Source organism: Mirounga leonina, unplaced genomic scaffold (assembly GCF_011800145.1).
Source record: "Mirounga leonina isolate KUSES-001 unplaced genomic scaffold, KU_Mleo_1.0 Mir_53, whole genome shotgun sequence".
Classification (NCBI taxonomy): Eukaryota; Metazoa; Chordata; class Mammalia; order Carnivora; family Phocidae; genus Mirounga; species Mirounga leonina.
The window spans coordinates 42,409,149-42,429,207 of record NW_023270807.1 but is presented as its reverse complement, the minus strand read 5'-3'; the positions used below and the strand labels follow the sequence as shown (position 1 = coordinate 42,429,207).

Sequence of the window (20,059 nt, the reverse complement as noted above, 5' to 3'; positions counted from 1 at the left end):
AGGTTTCCTGGCCCCAGGACAAGGTACAACTTCTGGCTTTTGAATGGGCACCTGTTGTGGACTGACTGTGCCACCCCCCAATGCATACACCCAGTGTAATGCTATTTGGAAATGGGGTCTTAGCAAGGTATGTGGGGTTAGATGAGGTCATGAAGGTGGGGCCCTTATAACGGGATTATCCCTTATAAGAAGAGACACCAAAGAGCTCGTTTGCATTCTCTCTGAATGTTCACAAAGAAGAGGTCACATGAGTCTACAGCAAGGTGGTACCTAGCAAAATTCCGGTGGTTAAGCCCCCCAGTCCATGGTATTTTCTTCTGGCAGCCCAAACTAACTAAGACAACACCTTACCTGGAGGTAAAGCAAACTAGCCTAGATTTGGATTACAAGCTAAGTTGGCCACCGTGCTCTCGACAGTTGAACTAACTGAATCAAATTGCCAGTTATCAACCCCAGAAAGAAGTAGACAAGGAATTTCCCTCCCTAGGCTTATTTGTAAGTAGAAAAGAAAGCCATCTAAGACATTTTTTCCCCCTCAGTTAAATGGTGAATCAATAAAGAGTCATGAATCCACCTATACACTGACCTCATCTGATGAGAACATGATTTCATGATCAATTAGACCAAATCTCCTAAGTATCTTGGAGCCTTATGATTAGGGCATTAAAGAAAGAGCAATTCTAGCTGGGGGGAAAAATCAATTTATTAGAAATATTCTTCCATTAATTAATTGGAGATGTTTACTAAACATAAAACTATTTTTTAAGCCTTGGCAGGTTATCTTTAAAATCAGTAGCGAAAATGTATTTGTTATAGTGACACCATATAAAAGAATATATGATCCTATTTCCGGCTAGAGATCCACATCTTTGTAATGCTCAGTGCTTGGTTCAATTGCCTTACCCCAATATTCTTAATTAAGGATCAACACAGTTCATTTTTGATAAGAGTAAACACCCAATTTGCTAGCAGAAGGGCAAAGAATTATGAGTAATTGAAATGTGGAGTTTGGGATAAAATGCAAGATAAACAATGTAATTTTTGCAGAATGTAACAAACTGATCTAATAATTTAAACTAAAATAGTAAGTTATATTCCTGAATTAATTTTAATAACTAACCAATATTTAATGGGTGAAGTTTTTTTACTGGAAGACCATGTGAATGGGATGTGATGGAAGGAAGTTAAAATCTAAATTTTGGAGTTAAGCTAAATGATCTTTATGGTCTCTTCTAATCCTGAGATTCTTTCTATGAAAAAAGAATTTCAAAGTATTTTTTCATCTACAAATAAAAAGGCTAATAATTTGTCTGGAACTCTGATCTTGCTCACATATGCATTTAAATCTTTTTTCAAAAAGAACATTTGGGATTTAAGTAAGCACATCAAAAAAGAAAAAAAAATGTCTCTTCTACCCACACACTTATCCATTTGAGCAAGAAAAAAAAAATGAAACACATTATTTGGGTAAAGAAAAAAATCACACAATTTTAAATTTCAGTTGGTTTGTAAATACTGTAGTTATTTGAATTCAAATCACTGATAAGTTTCTTCAGGCAGAAACTCACTATAGACCTTTGCACGCAAAAGACATCAAGAGTGTATTTCTTCAGCTATATGAAATCAATTTCTATTTCAAATCTGATTAAGTGTAACAGGAAAAGATTATGAAATAAAACTTTCTGAGTAATACAGTATACTTTAGTGGTCCAAAATAGGTCATATAAGATTCATGATTCACTTGGTAAAGAAAAGAGAATGACAGAATAAAATAAACCCCTGCAAATAAAATAGGCTAAATTTTGTATTTTTGGAAAGTACAATGATTTTAAGGAAATCATATGTATTCAGAATTTAAGCTTCAGCTCCAAACTACTGACATCAAATACCCTAAGTTATTCTGAATTTACAGAAATCCCAGGAATTATTTTCTAAGAATCTAAGATGAAGATTGTGTGCATTTGCAAGCATGTAAGCGTGCAAAATTCATGTCAAAGCACTTTCAGTTGCAGTGATCATATAGATGTTTCCCCAAAAAAAATCTGATCAAAACTTTAGAGTCAATAGCCCTATCCCACTGGCACCAATGATAAAATACTGCTTAGTGAAATGCAGTTAGACTTAAATAAAATCATTTTTTTAGTAAACTACACAGTTAATATTCACTGAAACCCTGTATATAAAACATATATGTGGATATAGTAAGAGTTATGATTGATTTATTTTTTTAATTTTTATTGAATGATTTTTAAACAGATTCACACTACAAAAGAATGTATACTTGTATTGAATTCCAGCTATTTTGGACAAGATATACAAAATCACTTTTTATTATAACCTAATCAAATGTTCTTTTGCATACTAATCAAGGGTGTAAGTCCCCATTCTTTCAAAAAAAAAAAAAAAACAAGTAAAATAAATTTGAACTCTGGCAGAATCAGTGACTTAGGTGAGTCATGAGAGAAAAGAATGTGTGCCCTAGAAACTGCCAAAAATAGCAGACCAGAAATTAGGCTTGCAATTCCTGAATTTTATGGTGCATTCAACTGCAAATCACTAAAACCCTTTAGACATAATGGCCTGAACAAACTCACTTTTACTACCATTCAGCAAATATCTGTCCATTCAAGAAATATGTGAGTAACGACTGTGTTTTGCCTGAAGACAGCCACCGGTTCTGTCTGCTGGGGCCGCCATGACGACCTGAGCCAGTGTGCGGCCTTGGCCCGTGATGAAGAGAATCAGAACCTTCTTTTAAAAATTGTATGTGTAAATTCTATTCATTTTAAGGGATTTATCTAAAACTGCTAGTCAGAGAAATCGCCAAAATAATATGTGTGTGGCCCTATTAAGAAAGCTGAAATCTATCAAGGGGAAAAAGGCTCTCTCTTGAGAAAGACTAAAATTCTTGGTCCTAAAACTCTTAACACCTCATACATAGAAGACTAGCATTAAATGAAGAGGCTTTCAAAACATGACCATTTATAACTTGTGAACTGTCTTCCTTCTGCCTTCATGAAAAGTCCACGTTCTGAACATTAAATAAAAACTTGAGATCTTAAAATAATCTCAGCTTCCCTATTTTTAAACTAGATTCATTTCATAGAACAAAGTATTTCTCCCATTTTTAAATAATACACACTTCAGTTGACATTTTTTAAAGCAGTAAAATAGTTGCTAGCTTTGTTTATAAAATTTGCTGTATCTTGCAATTCTTAAAAACACCACCAACAACAACTAAACCAAAGTTTCTCAGACCCAACAGAAAACACTATATAAACATGGAGGGCATGAGCTGAATGGGTCCATCTCCAAGTAATACAAGCCGTTGTAAATTATTGTCTCTACCCTGATGCTAATCATGTCACTGTCTCTATCTGTATATGCAGTTTCCCCTTTAATATGCAACCAGCACCCTATTAGATTCTTGATAGAGTAGGACCCTGAGAATAAGTCCATTAAGAAATCACATATTATTTATAGTACCAGTCTGAAGTTTTAAAGTGTCTAATCTTAAGAAGGCAGAAAGAAACAAAAGACTTCCCATAAATGATACTTATCACCCTGTAAAGAAGAATATATACTTGACATTGAGGTGCCCATCTAGTTTCAGTTATTTATATCTAGGTATTTTTTAAACAGATAAAAATCTCCTAATTTTGAAACGATAAATTTATAAAAATGTTGTTGATAGGGTTCGAGTCCAGGCATAACCTAGGAAGTGATCTTGCTACAATAATCATAACTGGAGTGCTCTGCAATTTAAATAATCCATTGACTCACTGCAGGTTTTTGTTAGCCGTAAGTACAGTTGGCATTATTTCCATGAATCCAGAGGCAGATCTGGGCATACTTGAGGGGAGTGATGCGCACCGCCACGTTGTAGTCCTTCTGCACACCGTGGACATCCACCCACTGGTGGCCTGAATAGACCGCAATGATTTTGCGCTTCCAATTCTTCTTGTCTGGCTCTTTTAGACGCAGATAGACCCCGGAACCAGTGGAGCCTGACTCGGCGTCGCAGTATTGATAGAGGAGATCACTGGATTCGTCGGACACGCTACAAAACCTGTAGACTAACTGATCAGCCCTATCATGATCAAATCCTGAGAAGTGGATCATTCCCCCAGGCAGCTTCTTGATGGTTGGACTGATTCCCAGTTCCATGTATTTCTTTTTGTGAGCGCGCTTCAACTCCAGAAGAGCATAGTCATAGTCCAAGGCAGCATCCCCCTTCCCTCCTCTGGCCCAGCCTTTGGGAATGTGCGTATTCTTGACCCGGGTCCACTGGAAGGAGGGCCTCCCCTCAGGGACTCTACGACCCCGACCAGATTCCTTTCTTCTTCTTCCAGCCTTGGCTCTCTCCAGATTGTCTGTGGTATCCTCTCGCTGGTCGCCACCATTGGCTTCTCTCCTGCTCCTCTTAGAACCCCTCCGTTTCTTGCCACTGCCCTTATTTCTCATCTTCAACAACCCTACCCTTAGCTTTTTACTCCCTTTGATGTAGTCCTTCCCATCATGCACACAGTGGGCAGCTGTTAGAACATGGCTGGGGGAAATGAGAATACCACTGCAGCCCGTGGAGAGCTTCACGGCTGTGTTGAAAGGGAAGTTGGTTAAGAACTTTTTGTCCAAGATGCTGAACCTGCTGTCTGTGCCATACACCTGTCTCTTCCTCCTAACGGATGCCCCTTTCATGCTGACATTTTGAGTGGGCTCAAGGACCACATCTTGGACTTTCACTCTGGTCAAGGTTCGGGTGCCATTCTCAAAGACAGTCTCGTAGGAAAGAGAATCTTCCAGATCAGAAAGGCTGGGAGGTGGGAGTTCTTTCTGGCATTCAATGCCACACACTCTATTGAGCACCATCTTAGCATCTGCCTCAAAGGTGGGGCTGGTAAGATGGAAAGTCCTTTCACTGACAACCCGGGGGATTTTTCTTAAGTGCCACACAAAATCCTGTTCCATTTCGGATCCATCAATGAGGGTCCACCCGAGGGTGAAAAATATCCAACAAAATAACATATTTGCCATTTTGTTCTTCTCTTCTGTCCTTAAAAATATAAAAAGAAAGAGAAGCTTTATAATGTTCTCTTTTTAACTACGTTACTTATCATTTCATTTAGGCCTTGAGTCCTTAATGTACCATCACCACAAATAGGAGTCCTTATTAGATTTTACCAAGATTAGAGAAACACCTTGCTAAGTAGGCTCACACAGACTTCCAAAATTAGTAAATTGTATTTCACCCAATCTTCCTTCCACCAGCCCTAACCCACTATCCCCCACCCCCACCTGCCATCTCCGCCTCTATCTCCCCAGACAACCCAATGCATGGGAGGGTTAGATGGGGTGGTGAACCGGGGTCCCCTATTGCCTGAGCCACTCTCCCTTCCTAGGTCTCCTACAACCTTATTTCTAGGTGATTTAGAAATAAAGATAGCAGCAGATGTCCGGCATTTTCCCCTGCACTTAGCTCTTCAAGAGCAGGGATCATAAATTCCTCATCTCTGGAGCATAAATGCCTAGCACAGAGCTCAGAAAATGTTCATTATAATACAGTGAGTTTCCTTAAACCATGGTTTGCAGACCAAGCTGACCGATGGTGCGATGTACCATGCACTTTTCTTAAAACCAAGTTGTGCTTGGAACTACCATCTAAGCAAAGCAACATACAAAATGCCTCACTGTAGAACTTTACTGTAGATTCAAATTAGTTGTAAGAATTTAAGGCTGTGGTTCTGAACTTGCCACTTGGGAGAACATGATCACGATTAAATATAGTCCCTTTCATCATAAGTCTCCTCATCTAAGAGCGGTGTTTTTGTTAAATATGTTTTCAGTTGCCAGTGTTTGATAAATTATGTAATACCCCTTGTACTGTTTACATCTTCTTGCCCTCTTTTCCTGCTTCTCTAGGCTCACTGGTATGTAAAGCTATTTCATAGAATTGATGTTTGCCAGTTTTTGCCCTGTGTGGGTGGGGACAGTGCTAGTGTTTTTTGGAGCAGGAGTTTTGAACTTCCAGGTCACTACTGTTTGTGAGCTCTGCTCCAAGTCTCTCTTTTTTTTAAAGATTTTATTTATTTATTTGACAGAGAGATACACAGTGAGAGAGGGAATACAAGTAGGGGGAGTGAGAGAGGGAGAAGCAGGCTTCCCACTGAGCAGGGAGCCCGACGCGGGGCTCGATCCCAGGACCCTGGGATCATGACCTGAGCCGAAGGCAGATGCTTAACGACTGAGCCACCCAGGCGCCCCATGCTCTAAGTCTCTTAAACTAATAGTTAAAATATCAAGGCTTAGCATATGCTATTCATTTTATAGAAAGCTGAGACAATTCAAGGTTAGATTATTCCTACAATGCCTTTACTCGCAGTGTTTTCTGAGAAGGCTGGTTTTTGGTTTGGGTTGGGGGGGTGGTGGTTGGCATGGAAAAAAGGCTAATGAGAAATGTTAGGAAGGGCCCACAACCCAGTGTAAGATCCTGTGCACTGTCATGAAAAGCAAAAGTTGTCTCCGAGGCAGAGCTGAATATGGGCAGCTCTCTCTTTTTTTTTTTTTTAAGATTTTATTTATTTACTTGAGAGAGAGAGAGAGAGCACTAGCAGGGTGAGGGGCAGAGGGAGAAGCAGACTCCCCACCAAGCAGGGAGCCCGATGTGGGGCTCGATCCCAGGACCCTGAGATCATGACCTGAGCAGACACTTAACGGAGCCACCCAGGGCGCCCGAATATGGGCATCTCTTGACACAACAGAGTTCATTTGGCCCATATACAAGTAGGTAAGTTTGTTAACAACACTAATGACATTCTTTTGATACAACAAAAACATTTACTACATGAACCACTTTATTGTTTAAACATGATATATTCACTGAAACATGACGTTAATTTGTATCATAACGTATTTGAACATATTAAGTGAATTCAGAATAATCTTTACCATGATTTGCATCAGCAAAATTACACAGAAGTTTTGCAATTTCCATTTTTTATCTACTCATACTTGCATGCAGAGCAGTGGTGATTCTGGTTAATATTAGACTGTCTTGTTTGCTAAATAGCTTGTAATTTGTTTTACTTTGGAGACAGGGCATTCTTCTGTACAGAGTGATGGATAACATCAAAAAATCAATAAAGAAAAAAATCCACACTCATGTCACAATATTTTCTAATCATCATCATGGCAAATGTCACTTTATACAAAGCTGTAATTATATTGGTAATGATGTTGTTGAGCCAGTTAGTATTTTCTTTTGTTATCTCCAATGAAATTTTCACAATGACTCTTTCATCAATTTCATTTAATTGAATTGGAGTGAAAAAGGCTAACAACTCAGTAACTCTATTGAGGCCTTGAAATCATGTTTTAGCGGGTAGTTCCCAAGATGAAAAATTATGTCTTTGTCCAAAAAAAAAGAGCTAAAATCAGAGTTATTTGCTGCCACTTAGCCTAAGAACAGAGCAAAATAGATTATTTTTAAAAATATATGTGTGTGGGCGCCTGGGTGGCTCAGTTGGTTGGGCGACTGCCTTCGGCTCAGGTCATGATCCAGGATCGAGTCCCACATTGGGCTCCCTGCTCGGCGGGGAGTCTGCTTCTTCCTCTCCCACTCCCCATTTGTGTTCCCTCTCTCGCTGTGTCTTTCTCTGTCAAATAAATAAATAAAATCTTTAAAATATATATATATATATGTGTGTGTGTTTTTGATGTTATCCACTTGATTCTTAGCAAAATTTCAATCAAGAAATTTTTTTGTGTGTGGACAACAAAATGCTTAAAAAATTGATTTTTTTATTTAGTCCTTTATGACAACAGCTGTCCATTGTGAACTAACATAAGAATACACCAAAGAGGGTACCTGGGTGGCTCAGTTGGTTAAGCATCTGTCTTTGGTTCAGGTCATGATTTCAGGGTTCTGAGATGGAGCCGAGGAGTCTGCTTCTCCCTCTCCCTCTACCCCCTCTCCCCTGCTCGTGCTCTCTCTCTCAAATAAATAAATAAAATCCAGAAGAAGAAGAAGAAGGAGAAGAAGAAGAAGAAAAAGAAGAAGAAGAAGGGGAAGAAGGAGAAAGAAGAAGGAGAAGGAGGAGAATGAGAGAAGAAGAAAGAGAAGGAGAAGAAGAATACACCAAAGAAGGGCCCCTGGATGGTTCAGTCAGAGTTGGGCAACCAGCTCTTCATTTTGGCTAGGGTTGCGATCTCAGGGTGCCTAGGATAGAGCTCGGCAATGGGCTCACCGCTCAGTGGAGAGTGTGTTTCTCTCCCTCTCCCTCTTCCTCTGCCCCTCCCCCCACTCACACACACTCAGATGCTCTTTCTCTCTCTCTCAAATGAATAAATAAATCTTAAAAAAAATACACCAAAGACTGAAAGTCAGCTAAATATCCATGTTGAGAAATGCAAAGAATCACTCTGTACATTTTGACACTTGATATTAATGATCCATGGAGTAATCAATGTGTTAAAGGCATTCCTAGGCAAAACAGAGGACATCTAAATCATGGTACTGTGATATTGTTTCTCCGGTTAGGTTTTTTTTTTTTTTCACTGCTATTTAATTTAGCCTTACAACTAAAGCTAGTTAGGGATTAGAAAGGCAGAATGCAAGTATTAAATGGTAACTGACAAGATGATCTGTTGCTACACAAACCCCTGAACTGGAAATGAATCTCAAATACAGAAGTTCACCTACTCTTTACCAAATAAAACATGCACCCTGTGCCATAATTCTCTAGGTACACTTTGAAGAAAGCCCCATGTCATGGTTAATTTTTTGTGTCAACTTGACTAGGCTGTGGAGTACCCAGTTATTTGGCCAAACATTATTCTGGGTGCATCTCTGAGGGTGTTTCCAGAAGAGAGTAGCACTTGAATTGGTAGATTGCGTAAAGCCGACTTCCTCCTAAATATGGGTGGGCCTTGTCCAATCAGTGGAAGGCCTGCATAGAATGAAAAGATGGACCCTCCTGTGAGGAAGGGGGAACTCCTCCTGCCTGCTTTGAGCTGGGACATTGGGGTTTTTTCCTGCCTTTGGACTTAAATGAAACATGAACAACCGAAAAGAATGTCATTAGTATGTTAATAAAATTCCTAACCTGTGTATGGCAAAATAAACCCTGTTTATTAAGGGATGCCCAGATTGCTGTCCCAGATCAGCAGGGTCAGCATCACCTGGGATCTTGTTAAAAATGCTAAATCTCAGGGCCCAACCCAGAGCTACTTTCCAAAACTCTCCATAATGGGGGAAGCGGGGGGGATGGGAGCTGGGATTCCCAGCTACCCATGTTCTAACCAGCCCTCCAGGTGATTCAGATACTCAGTACAGTCTGAGAACAACGGCAGCAGTAAGGGCCCTGGGGCAGCATCCTGAGCCACACCCCAGAAGGCAGTTTATCCAGGGATGATTGCTCAACCAAGTTCCAAATGACCTCTGCTGCTTCTTTGGGTACAAAACAAATTTATTCTAAACTTTGCTTTTTTACTGTGTTAGCAACTGCTAATGTCAAACGGTTCAGCCGTTAATAAAGAAAAAACATACTTTTACATAACTAAGTTAATACATCTGAGAAGATTCAAATTCAGTAGGCTGGGGGGGAGGGGGGAGGTGTGGAGAATGAGCCAAATGGGTGAAGGGGGGTGGGACCCAAAGGCTTCCAGTTATGGGATGAGTCGTGGGAATCAAAGGTGCGGCTGAGGGAATATGGCCAATGGTATTGTAATAGCGTCGTCTGGGGACCCGCGGTGCCTCCCCTGTGGTGAGCACAGCATAACCTGCAGAATCATCACATCACTGTTATACGCCTGAAACTAATGTAACATTGTATGCCCACCATGCCTCAATTAAAAAAATTCAGTGGGCTTGTATGTAATGCTTCCAGCATCTGATGGCTACAAATTCTGCACGAGCATGCGTTTGCCAGGCCCGTCTGGCGCCCCCGGAGGGAGTCCCACAGCAGTGCGCCACAGGAATAAAAGCCATGCCCGCATCTAGCCTCGGGCATGGGAAGGGCAGGGCCTTATCATGTGACCTCAGAATCACAGTAATAAGAGGACATGAATTTAGTTAGCCTGTCTAATTTGGCCTGTAATTTAAAATTGGACAAATGTTTAAGGACACTTGCTTCTGGAAAATCTAAGTTTGCCTTGTGGGGAGCTGTCAGTGTAAGGTAAATGATAGCTCTTACTGACAGAGCAATCCACGGCTCAGTGGACACAGCTACATGTGCCCATCATCCAAAAAAGCACCAGCTCGTTGATCCAAAAAGAGACACAGGCCCAACTGGCGGGGCAGCCATGACATTCTGAAAGCTTTAATGTCCCATGTCTTCCCTCATCCTCCTCCTTTTTCCTGTTTCCCATCATAATTGTGACCTTCGCTGTCACTCTCCAGATGCCTCGGATTTGGGGCTTCATATTCCACTTTTGGTTAACAAAAGTGAGGCTGCAGTCATCGGTCTCCACCATGAGTCAGCGCACACACAGTTGATGATGGGTTGGCTCGTGGAGACAAATGGAGTGGAAGGGAACTAGGGAAGAAGCAAGAATCAGGATTTGTAGATGAATTCTTACCAACGGAGTAGCCACTAGCCATTATCTCACCTTCGCACTTGGTCTATACTAGTAGAAATGACCACATGAAACTACAAGAGATAACTTACTGTTACCGTTTGTTTGTTCGCTTCTGCTTTCTTTAGAGGTGTGACTGCTGCTAGTATTTAGAACATTGGAGCATCTGTATCAGTGCAGTGGTTTTGACCAGGCAGTAGGCATATTTGGGCTCAGTCTCATCCTTACCACTTATCGGGCACATGAATTTGGGCGATTCGTTAAGTTCGGTGTCAGCGTCCTCATCTGCAGAGCAGGGAGAAGAGTAACCTCTACCTCAGAACATAAGCATGGGGATTAAGTAAGATGGTATATCCAGAGAATTGTCTCTGAGCCCAGAGCACAGTAAGCAGTCAATAATAGGTTCTTTTATAATTATTATTCTACTTTAATGGGTGAATTAATCACTTTAAAATAGTTTATTACTTAAGCCAAAGCTATAGCACTTAGCGTCCTAAAACTAAACAGCCAAATATTTTTATTTCAGGATAGTCTCAGACACCCACTCTCAAACTCCCTTTTTCTTTGTTTTGTTATGTTTTTTGCTCAAGGGCAGCTACATTTTAGAGACTTCCCAAATGAATGCTTTCCTGATTACTCATGCCCGTGAATATCTGTGGCTTTGTCATATATTTTTCTCAGAGCTATTAAGCTTAAGTGTGATTAAACATTACCCAGCCACAGAACACTCGAATTGCATTTCCTGTGTCTTATTTATAGCCTGGATCTACATTAGGAATTCTAGAACTGCATCAGGCCCTCAGCCTAAAAAGAGACAGAGTCCATGTCAAAATAATTACTCCAAGAGAGTGGTTTATAGTGAAATAAAAACCTAAGTTTTTGAGTGGGTCTACCTAGAGCATATAGAATTTTACTATGGCATGATGTAATTCTAAGACTCAGTACCTCTTCTGTTTTTGGGGGCTTTTTTACCCTGAGAAGTGTATTGTTTAGCTTAAATAGGATAGACAGACTAAATAAATGATTACTCACTATATTAAATACTTCAAATGAATTATTTTTCCTGTATCTGAAAACAAGAATGCTGACTTACCATCAAGAATCTGCACTATGTGAGGTGATGGATATGTTAATTATCTTAGTTGCAGTAATCATTTCACAACGTGTATACATACCTATACACACATATGTATATATATTTACATGTATGTATCTAAAGATATACAATATGTATGTATTTATATATATAAACAACATGATGTACACCTTAAATATACATAATTTTGTCAATCATACTTCAATAAAGCCAGAGGGAAAAAAAGGAATTTGCACTGAGCTGCTCTCCCTCACCTGGGGACAAACTTGCACTTCTCAGGCCTGTCTTTGCACCGGGTCCCTTGTTATGTATCATGAGGCAGTTGTCCAATTTCATGTGTATACTGTGCTGCCATAGAAGCTGATTTTGCATGAACCTGTCACACGTCGCCCAGGGGTGGTGTGGGTCAGGGACTGCTCAGATCAATGACCTTGGAAGGCCAACACCAATTTCTACCTCGTGTGTTTGTTAGGACACAGAAACGACTGCATAGCCACTTCTGACAACATGCCTGTGCTTTATTTGGCCATCCACGTTTCCAGCCCCCTGCCCCCCCAACAGCACTGCCTGCATCCACACCTTACGTGCGGAAGCACGCACGGCCGTCTTCACTCCTCCTCCTCCTTCAGCCTCCACCTGCCCGGGAAAAATGGACACACAGCGGGTGGACACTGTGGCCTGGGCCAGATAGTCTCAATCACTGCAGACACAAGGGCTGGTTGGGGCAAAAGGCCGCAGCAGGAGGGGAGGAGTGCAAGCAGGGAGAGGAGGCAGGTGGGAAGCGAGCATCGCATGGCTTAGGTTGTGGAGAACACTTGGAAAAGCTTTAATAGTCACTCTCACAAACTGGGAGTGGATGCAGGGCAGCGTGGGTGTTTTACAAAGTCTAATTCCCAGTCCACTTGAGCCCTCACCTAACGTCACTGACTGACTGGAGTCCTGCATGGAGACAGCATTTAAGTTAAAAAGCGTATGGGATCACGGTGACGAGAAAGTAACGGTAACTAGTAATTAGTGATGGAAGGTGTTTCAGGGGTTCTGGAGGCAGTGGGCTTTGAGGGCAGTATGATTTTCAGGAAGGTTACATAACCTCTCCCAACATTATTTCCTAATATCATTGGCTAAACAGGAATGATAGTTTAGAGTATTTTGGTGAGAAACTAATATGCTGTATACAAGCACAATGCCCAGAGCCCAGCAAACACCCACAAATGACCACAATCACTATTAATATCAAACAACCGGAACCAAAACATAGGTAGGTATTTCGAAGGGATCTCATACATCTCTAACGGCTGTGCACCTCATTGTGGTATGCCCCCAAAAATGGCTCCCGAAGAAAGCCATACCTGAATCCCCAGCACCTGTGAATATGTTCCTTACAGGGTGAGGGAGGCTGCACCTGTGATTTCGTGAACAATTGTTACATGAGGAGATTAGCTGGGATTATCCAGGTGAGGCCCATGTAATCACCGGGATCCTTATAGGAAGGAGGGTCAATGTGGGCGGCCTCTAGAATCTCCAGAGGGCAAGGGAACATATTCTCTCCTCGAATTTCCAGAAGGAATGCAATCCCGCGGACCCTCTTTATACCTCTGGCCTCCAGAACTGTAAGATAATGTGTTGTTTTAAATCTCTACGTTTTTGATCATTTTTACAGCAGCAGTAGATAAAGATAAGAGTCTAGTTTTTACAACTGTCTGCCCTGGATGTTTAAAAAGAAAGAATAGTAGGGAGTGACATAAAGTGGAAAAGAAAAGTTTGGTTCAGAGACTTAGACATAAACGAAAATTTTCATTTTAAGGAAAATTATACAGTCCTTCATTTTCAAACTAAAAACAGAAGATCGTGTTAAAACTTTTTGGTAGCTGTGGTAGAGAGAGACAAGAACTGGAACAGGGTAGACAAATTTGTTTATTCCACAAACGCATACTGAGTGCTTACTATGTTAGGCACCATTTCCAAGTTTCTTTCCTTGTTTAAGAACCTCTGTGATAGGGCGCCTGGGTGGCTCAGTCGGTTAGGAGACTGCCTTCGGCTCAGGTCATGATCCTGGAGTCCCTGGATCGGGTCCCGCATCGGGCTCCCTGCTCAGCAGGGAGTCTGCTTCTCCCTCTGACCCTCCCCCCTCTCATGTGCTCTCTCTCTGTCTCTCAAATAAATAAATAAAATCTTTAAAAAAAAAAAACCTCTGTGATAATCCTCCGGACCTGCCACGCTGGAGTAGAATACTTCTAAGATTCCTCTCAGCTCTAACGTCGCAGGCTAAACCACAGATGAGAAAACACGTCACTTAGTCATGAGTGATCCTCAAGAAGCTTAAATGCTGGTCCCCGGGGTAGGAACTTGCCTGCTGTTCGTACTGCCACCACTAGATGGCAGCGCTAGGCTACTGATGGCAAATCTAAAGTCCTGCACTGAAATTGTTTACATTCACTGAGCTATGATACAGAATTTATTCTAAAAGCATGTAGGATTCAGCAGGGGGATAAAGTCCAACTGGCTAATAATATACTAAATGGTTGTCACATATGGAATTTATCACATTTAGAAAACCCATCTACAGGCCACAGAGCCTATCCTGATGAACTGAGGGCTGATGATGCTGTCTACAGCCAGACAATTTTCTGGCAGGTGGGTTTTCCAAAAACCATTATAGCACCAGCACCCTTCGCTCTGACCTACAGCACTGCTAAATAGTCCCTGAAAATGTGCTGCAAGTCGTTTCAACACAAAGGAAAATCTTCAACTTGCCAACTATTTCACATGTTTATCAAATACTTTATATAATCCATTACCAAAGGAGAAGCGCTCCACTGACTCAGCGCTGAAAAGAAATGGCAAGAAAGTTCATTGACAGTGCGCCAATTTCTATTCAAAATACCATACCGTAGCACTATTTTCAAGTTGAGTTTCAGGAATGGGGACAAAGTAATGTCTGCTTTAAAAATTTGGCAGTACTCGAGGGCAGGAAGATGGTGAAGTGACACAGTTAATTATTTTACAGTAACCCACAACTTCTGTTTCTCATCACAATAAAAAATAAAACCCTCTTTGTTTTTTAGCTATTTTTCCAGGACATGGACATTTCAATTTATGTAATGGATATGCTGTGTGTAAATCAACTTTGGGGTGAATGGCACTAAGGGAGCCCCAGGGGAACCCTCTGCTGGCTCGCTCATACACGGAGATAGGAAACTCACGGGATATGGCTCCTGACTTAGTTTTTCTCTGGCAAGTTGGCCTTTCAGAGCCAAGAATATATGTAAATGTATGAGCCTCACGACTCTGCAGGCTTTAAAGCATCTTAGGATCACAATGTGGCTGGCTAATCGTGCATGGGTCGGTTTAACCTATTTGCAGCTCTGGGGGAAAATAACTTTTATACCACTCATTTGGCTATGCTGTTTCCCAGCCTCTCATCTCAGATTTCTCATCTGCAAAGTTAACCCAAGGCCAGCTGAGGTGGTTTCAGCCTCCAGAATTCCGAGTCTGATCCTACTGTTCACATGCAATATGCTGGCCTTGGACATTGGAGCACCGGCCAGAGAAACATAAATAATGGACTCAATAGGGAAAATTAACTCACATTAGCAATTGTTTATTTTAACATATAACGAGCACATCCCATGTGCCAAGCTCTAAGCTAAACAATCTCACATTTAAAAGCATGAAAAAGAGTCTCAACAGTGTACAGGTTTCTGAGTTGTCTGCAAGAAAAGTGGGCAGAGTATCCATGCTCAACCTCCTCTCGCACTAAGGGGGCTCCTCTAATATCTCCTAGTAAAAATAAAATTCCATATACTTGGCCACTGCTTTCAAGCCTAGATGTCTTATTTGCCTGGAACTTTAACATTCTCTCTTCTAAAGTATAAACTAGATTCTAAGCACAATGCTCCAGGATTATTGGACTTTTATAATACTCTGTAGAGACAAATGTACTGGAATAAAGTGAAAATTAATTTTAGAAGTGAGAAGGGTTAAAAAGGGGGGAATAACTAGGTAGGACAAGCAGCTTCTTTTCAAATCAGTAACAGTGTAAAAAGGCCAAATGATGCTGGGGGGAGTGTTTCTACAACTTTTCAAAAACTGTTTAATTATGGAAAATTTCCCGACTACACAAAAGTAGAGGGAAAAGTTTAAAAAAAAAAAAAAAGTAGAGAAAAAATGTAACTCCATATGCCCATCACCCAGCTTCAACAATTACCAAGATTTTGCCAATCTTGCTTTGTCTATCCCCCCTTATTTGTATTTTAAAGCAAGTACAAGACGGTTCAATTCCATTTCACCTTCTCATTTTAAAAATGTTTTTCACTGCTCCTTTTGCTGCCCCGTGCAGCCAAGATGATGAAAGACAGACAGAAAGTCAGAGAGATTCCCAGCTTTCATAGTAACCCTGCCAAAGAGGCTTTCAACCAGAGTAGACTTTCCAAGAATGGTTTTACACCTTTTTCAGTGGCATCTGTTAATAATCATAAAAATACAGAGGGTCCCCTCTGGTACCGCTTAAGTAGAAAGAATTCCACTTACAGTCCAATGCAAACACTGTTACTGTTAATATTCAACTGTGCAGAGGCCGGCACTCAGGGCTGCCTATCAGGAGAGTAGTTTCTTTGAGGACTTAAAGTGCTAAGTTTGATCCCTATCTCTGGAGCCCTTCAAAGAAGCTCTCCTCGGGTGGGTCTGCCTTTCTCAGGGAAACGCCAGGATCTTGGGTTTTGCCCCGTCCGCGGGGGGGCTCCGTCCTTACCTGCGAAGCTTATTCGGCGCTCGCGGCGCTGCCCAGCTCGAATCAAAGGCCCCCGAGGCGGTCAGAGCGCGGACCGGGGCGGCCGGGGGGCTGCCGCGAGCCTCGCGGACCCGCCCGCACCACCAGCGGCTCGTGGCGGAGACTGCGGAGGAGGCCTGCGCCGAGCCGCGCGCGGGCCGGCACTTGGGAGGGGAAAGGGGGCGATGACGCGGGCGGGCGGACGCAGTGGGGGAGGCGAAGGAGGGGCGGAGGTGGGCTAGAGGAGAGGCAGGGAAGGAGGGAGGGGGAAGGAACCCGGACGCCGGGTGGGCCGGAGGAGGGGGGTTCCTCGGACGTGCGGAGCAGACGGGCCACCACCTCTCACCCCAGTATCTTTGTCCCCAGAGTGAAAGAATGAAGCACGAGGAAGAATGCATGGGTCGATTCACAAGAGATGTCCCCGTGATAGTGTGCATCCCTTGCACGCTATCTCAAGAAGAGACTTGAAAGTTGGGGAGGAAGGGTGATGGGAGTGTGTGGGAGTTGTTCTTTGAGTCGCACTACCCCCGGCTCTGCCTAGACCCCAGCCATCTGGAAGAACCAGAGCTGTTTTCCCACCCCCATCCAAGCCGTCTCTGTCGGGGGTCTCGCTTCTTGGGCCGTATCCCCCACAGGGCAGATCCCACTGGTGCGGGTGCCCGGGTGCCCCGTGTGAGGGCTGCGTCTAACCTCAAGTTCCCGCAGGCGCCCACGCCGGGGCTGGGCGGCGGGGCCCCTGCGAGCATCCTGTGCCGCCGCCAGGGGGAGAGCGTCAGTTTCCGTCCGTCCACAGCCTAGTTGGCTTTTTCTGTTTTCGAAGAGTTTCGGATTCTTGCCCCCCTCTGTCTTACCAGCGTGCTAACCTCGTCCTTGCTCACTCTCCTCTTAGCAGACATACTCCTTTGGAGTGCGGACCACCTGCAGAAGGGAGTCTCACTGATTCAACATCTACTGAACTGCTACTGGGTGGCAGGTCTGGGGCAAGATGCACCTATACCAAGTACAAAAACTGGGTCCTGGCCCTCCAAGTAGGGAGATCAAAGAAGTGCACAAATACTTATAACACAAGGTCTTCGCATATTCCATAGCACTTGGCTCATTAGTGGGTTATTTCATCTCTCAAGTTTCTATGTATTTTTTTAACAAAATGAAATCAGAATATATATATAATTTATGTATAAATTAGAGAATTTAATTCTCTATGTATAGAGAATATAAACAGAATATATATATAACTTAGCATTTTTGTATATGCACTCACCCATATAATTAAAATCCATTAATGCTTTTCATCTGGTATAAAATAATTAGTTCTGAAGCTCTGTCTCACTAATTAGGTCATAATCTTCATAGGCATCTTTGAATCCCCACCTTCTGCCACAGAACCTGGCATATAATAGATGTGGAGTATGTATCCCATTGAAAAAGTTTGCCGGTGAAATTGAGTGTGGGGTAGTCCTAGAGAATGCCCAGAACTCAGAGTGGGAAGTCCCATCTGACACTAAATACGTGTGCCCTGGGCCTCATTTTCTTCAACAATAGATCCAGAAGGTTGAGCTGGGTTGGGGGCGGGGGAGCGGGGGCGGGGGCGTCCTACAGTCTGCACTTCTCAAACATTAGGGGATTCTAACACTGCATAAATCCAGAAGGATTTAGTGCGAGCGCAGGTCTGACTCCTTTCAATTAGTCATCGCCCCAGGTGAAACTGACTCCATGTGCTCTCACACTTTCAGGGCCCCCTTCCTGAACCTTATACCCTGAGCACACTTCCCTACCTCCCCCCCAGGTTTACTGAGATATAAGTGACATATAACACTGTGTAAGTTTAAGGCAAACAGTGTGATGATTTTTTACACACACGCCTTGAAAAATGTTTACCACAATAAGGTTAGTTAACCCATTCTTTACCTCACTGCATTGTCATTTTTAAGTTGTTACGGTGAGAACATTAATGCTTTATTCTCATAGCAACTTTCAGAATTACAATATTGTTAACTATAGTCACTGTGCTGTCCACTAGATCCCTGAAATGTAACCATCTTATAACTGAAGGTTTATACCCTTTGACCAGCATCTCCCCATTTCCTCCCCAGCCCTCAGTCTTTGGCAACTACTCCATTCTACTCTGCTTCTGTGAATTCAATGTTTTTAGATTTCAGAGCTCTCAAGTCTATCCACGTTGTCTCAAATGGCAGGATTTCTTTTTTATGGTTGAAAAATATTCCGTTAAATATATAAACATATATAATTTTTTTATTTTAAGTATATTTATATATAAAACCTTTTCTTTATCCATTCACCTGTCAAAGGACACTTAGGTTGCTTTCATGTCTTGGCTACTATGAATAATGCTGCAATGAATATGAGTGTGCAGATCATCTCTTTGAAATAGTGATTTCATCTTCTTCACATATATACCCAGAGTGGAATTGTTGGATCACAGGGTAGTTCTATTTTTAGTTTTTTGAGGACTTCCGTACTGTTTTCCAGAGTGGCTGCACCATTTTGCATTCCCACCATCAGTGAACCAGGATTCCGTTTTCTCCACGTCCTCGCCTTGTATCTTTTTGATAACAGCCATTCTAATGGGTGTGAGATATTTATTTCATTGTGGTTTTGATTGCATTTCTCTGATGATTAGTGATATTGAGTTCATTTTCATGTATATTGTGTATATCTTCTTTGGAAAAATGTCCATTCAAGTCCTCTACCCATTTTTCAATCAGATTATTTGGGGTTTTTTGGTATTGGATTGTATGAGCTTCTTATATATTTTGGATATTAGCCCCTTATCAGATACATGGCTTGCAAATATTTTCTCCCATTCAATAGGCTGCCTTTTCATTCTATTGATGGTTTCCTTTGCTGTGCAGAAACATTTAGTTGGATGTTGTTCCACTTACTTATTTTTACTTTTATTGTTTGTATTTTGGTGTCAAATCTGAAAAACTATTGCAAAGACCAATGTCAAGTAGCTTTTCCCCTCTCTGTTTTCTTCTAGGATTTTTATGGTTTCAAAGCCTACTTTTAAGTCCTTACCCCATTTTGTGTTAATTTTTGTGTGTGCTGTAAGATAAGGGTCTAACTTCATTCTTTTGCATGTGGATATCCAGTTTTCCTAACACCACTGGTTGAAGAGACTATCCTTTCTTGAGTATTCTTGGTTTCCTTGTCATATACTGGTTGACTCTGTATGTGTGGGTTTCTTTCTGGGCTCTCAATTCTGTTCCATTGATAAATGTGTCTGTTTTTGTGCCAGTACCATACTGTTTTGATTCCCATAGCTTTGTACTATAGTTTGAAATCAGGAAGTGTGATATCTCCAGCCTTGTTCTTTCTCCAGATTGCTTTGGCTATTTGGTTTTTTTGTGGTTTCTTAAGAATTTTAGGATTCTTTTTCTATTTCTGTGAAAAATGGCATTGAAAACATCATAGGGACTACATTGAATCTATAGATGACTTTAGGTACTATGGACATTTTAACAATATTAACTCTTCTGATCTATGAACACAAGATATCTTTCCATTTATTTTTGTCTTCAGTTTCTTTCCTCAATGTTTTATAGTTTTTGGTGTATAGATCTTTAACTTGATTGGTTAAGTTTATACCTAAGTGTTTTATT

At 41.7% G+C, this 20,059-nt stretch overlaps 1 protein-coding gene across 2 annotated transcripts; it reads right to left on the bottom strand.

Annotated features, from left to right (window-relative positions):
* Nucleotides 1-1,685: 1,685 nt before the first annotated feature.
* PRSS35 (serine protease 35) lies at nucleotides 1,686-16,603 on the bottom strand. Of its 2 annotated transcripts, none has more exons than XM_034991104.1 (2): nucleotides 16,419-16,603; nucleotides 1,686-5,053 (listed from the first exon to the last, which is right to left on the bottom strand). In XM_034991104.1, the coding sequence occupies exon 2, from the start codon at nucleotides 5,032-5,034 to the stop codon at nucleotides 3,796-3,798; it is 1,239 nt and encodes a 412-aa protein (XP_034846995.1). In that variant the 5' UTR covers nucleotides 5,035-5,053; nucleotides 16,419-16,603; the 3' UTR covers nucleotides 1,686-3,795. The 2 variants fall into 2 exon arrangements, with proteins under 2 accessions (XP_034846995.1, XP_034846996.1); XM_034991105.1 differs by lacking the exon at nucleotides 16,419-16,603 and adding an exon at nucleotides 10,801-11,451.
* Nucleotides 16,604-20,059: the final 3,456 nt, after the last annotated feature.

Coding starts and splice junctions, on each gene's coding strand:
- PRSS35 (XM_034991104.1), bottom strand. CDS start 5,034: ATGGCAAATATGTTATTTTGTTGGATATTTTTCACCCTCGGGTGGACC.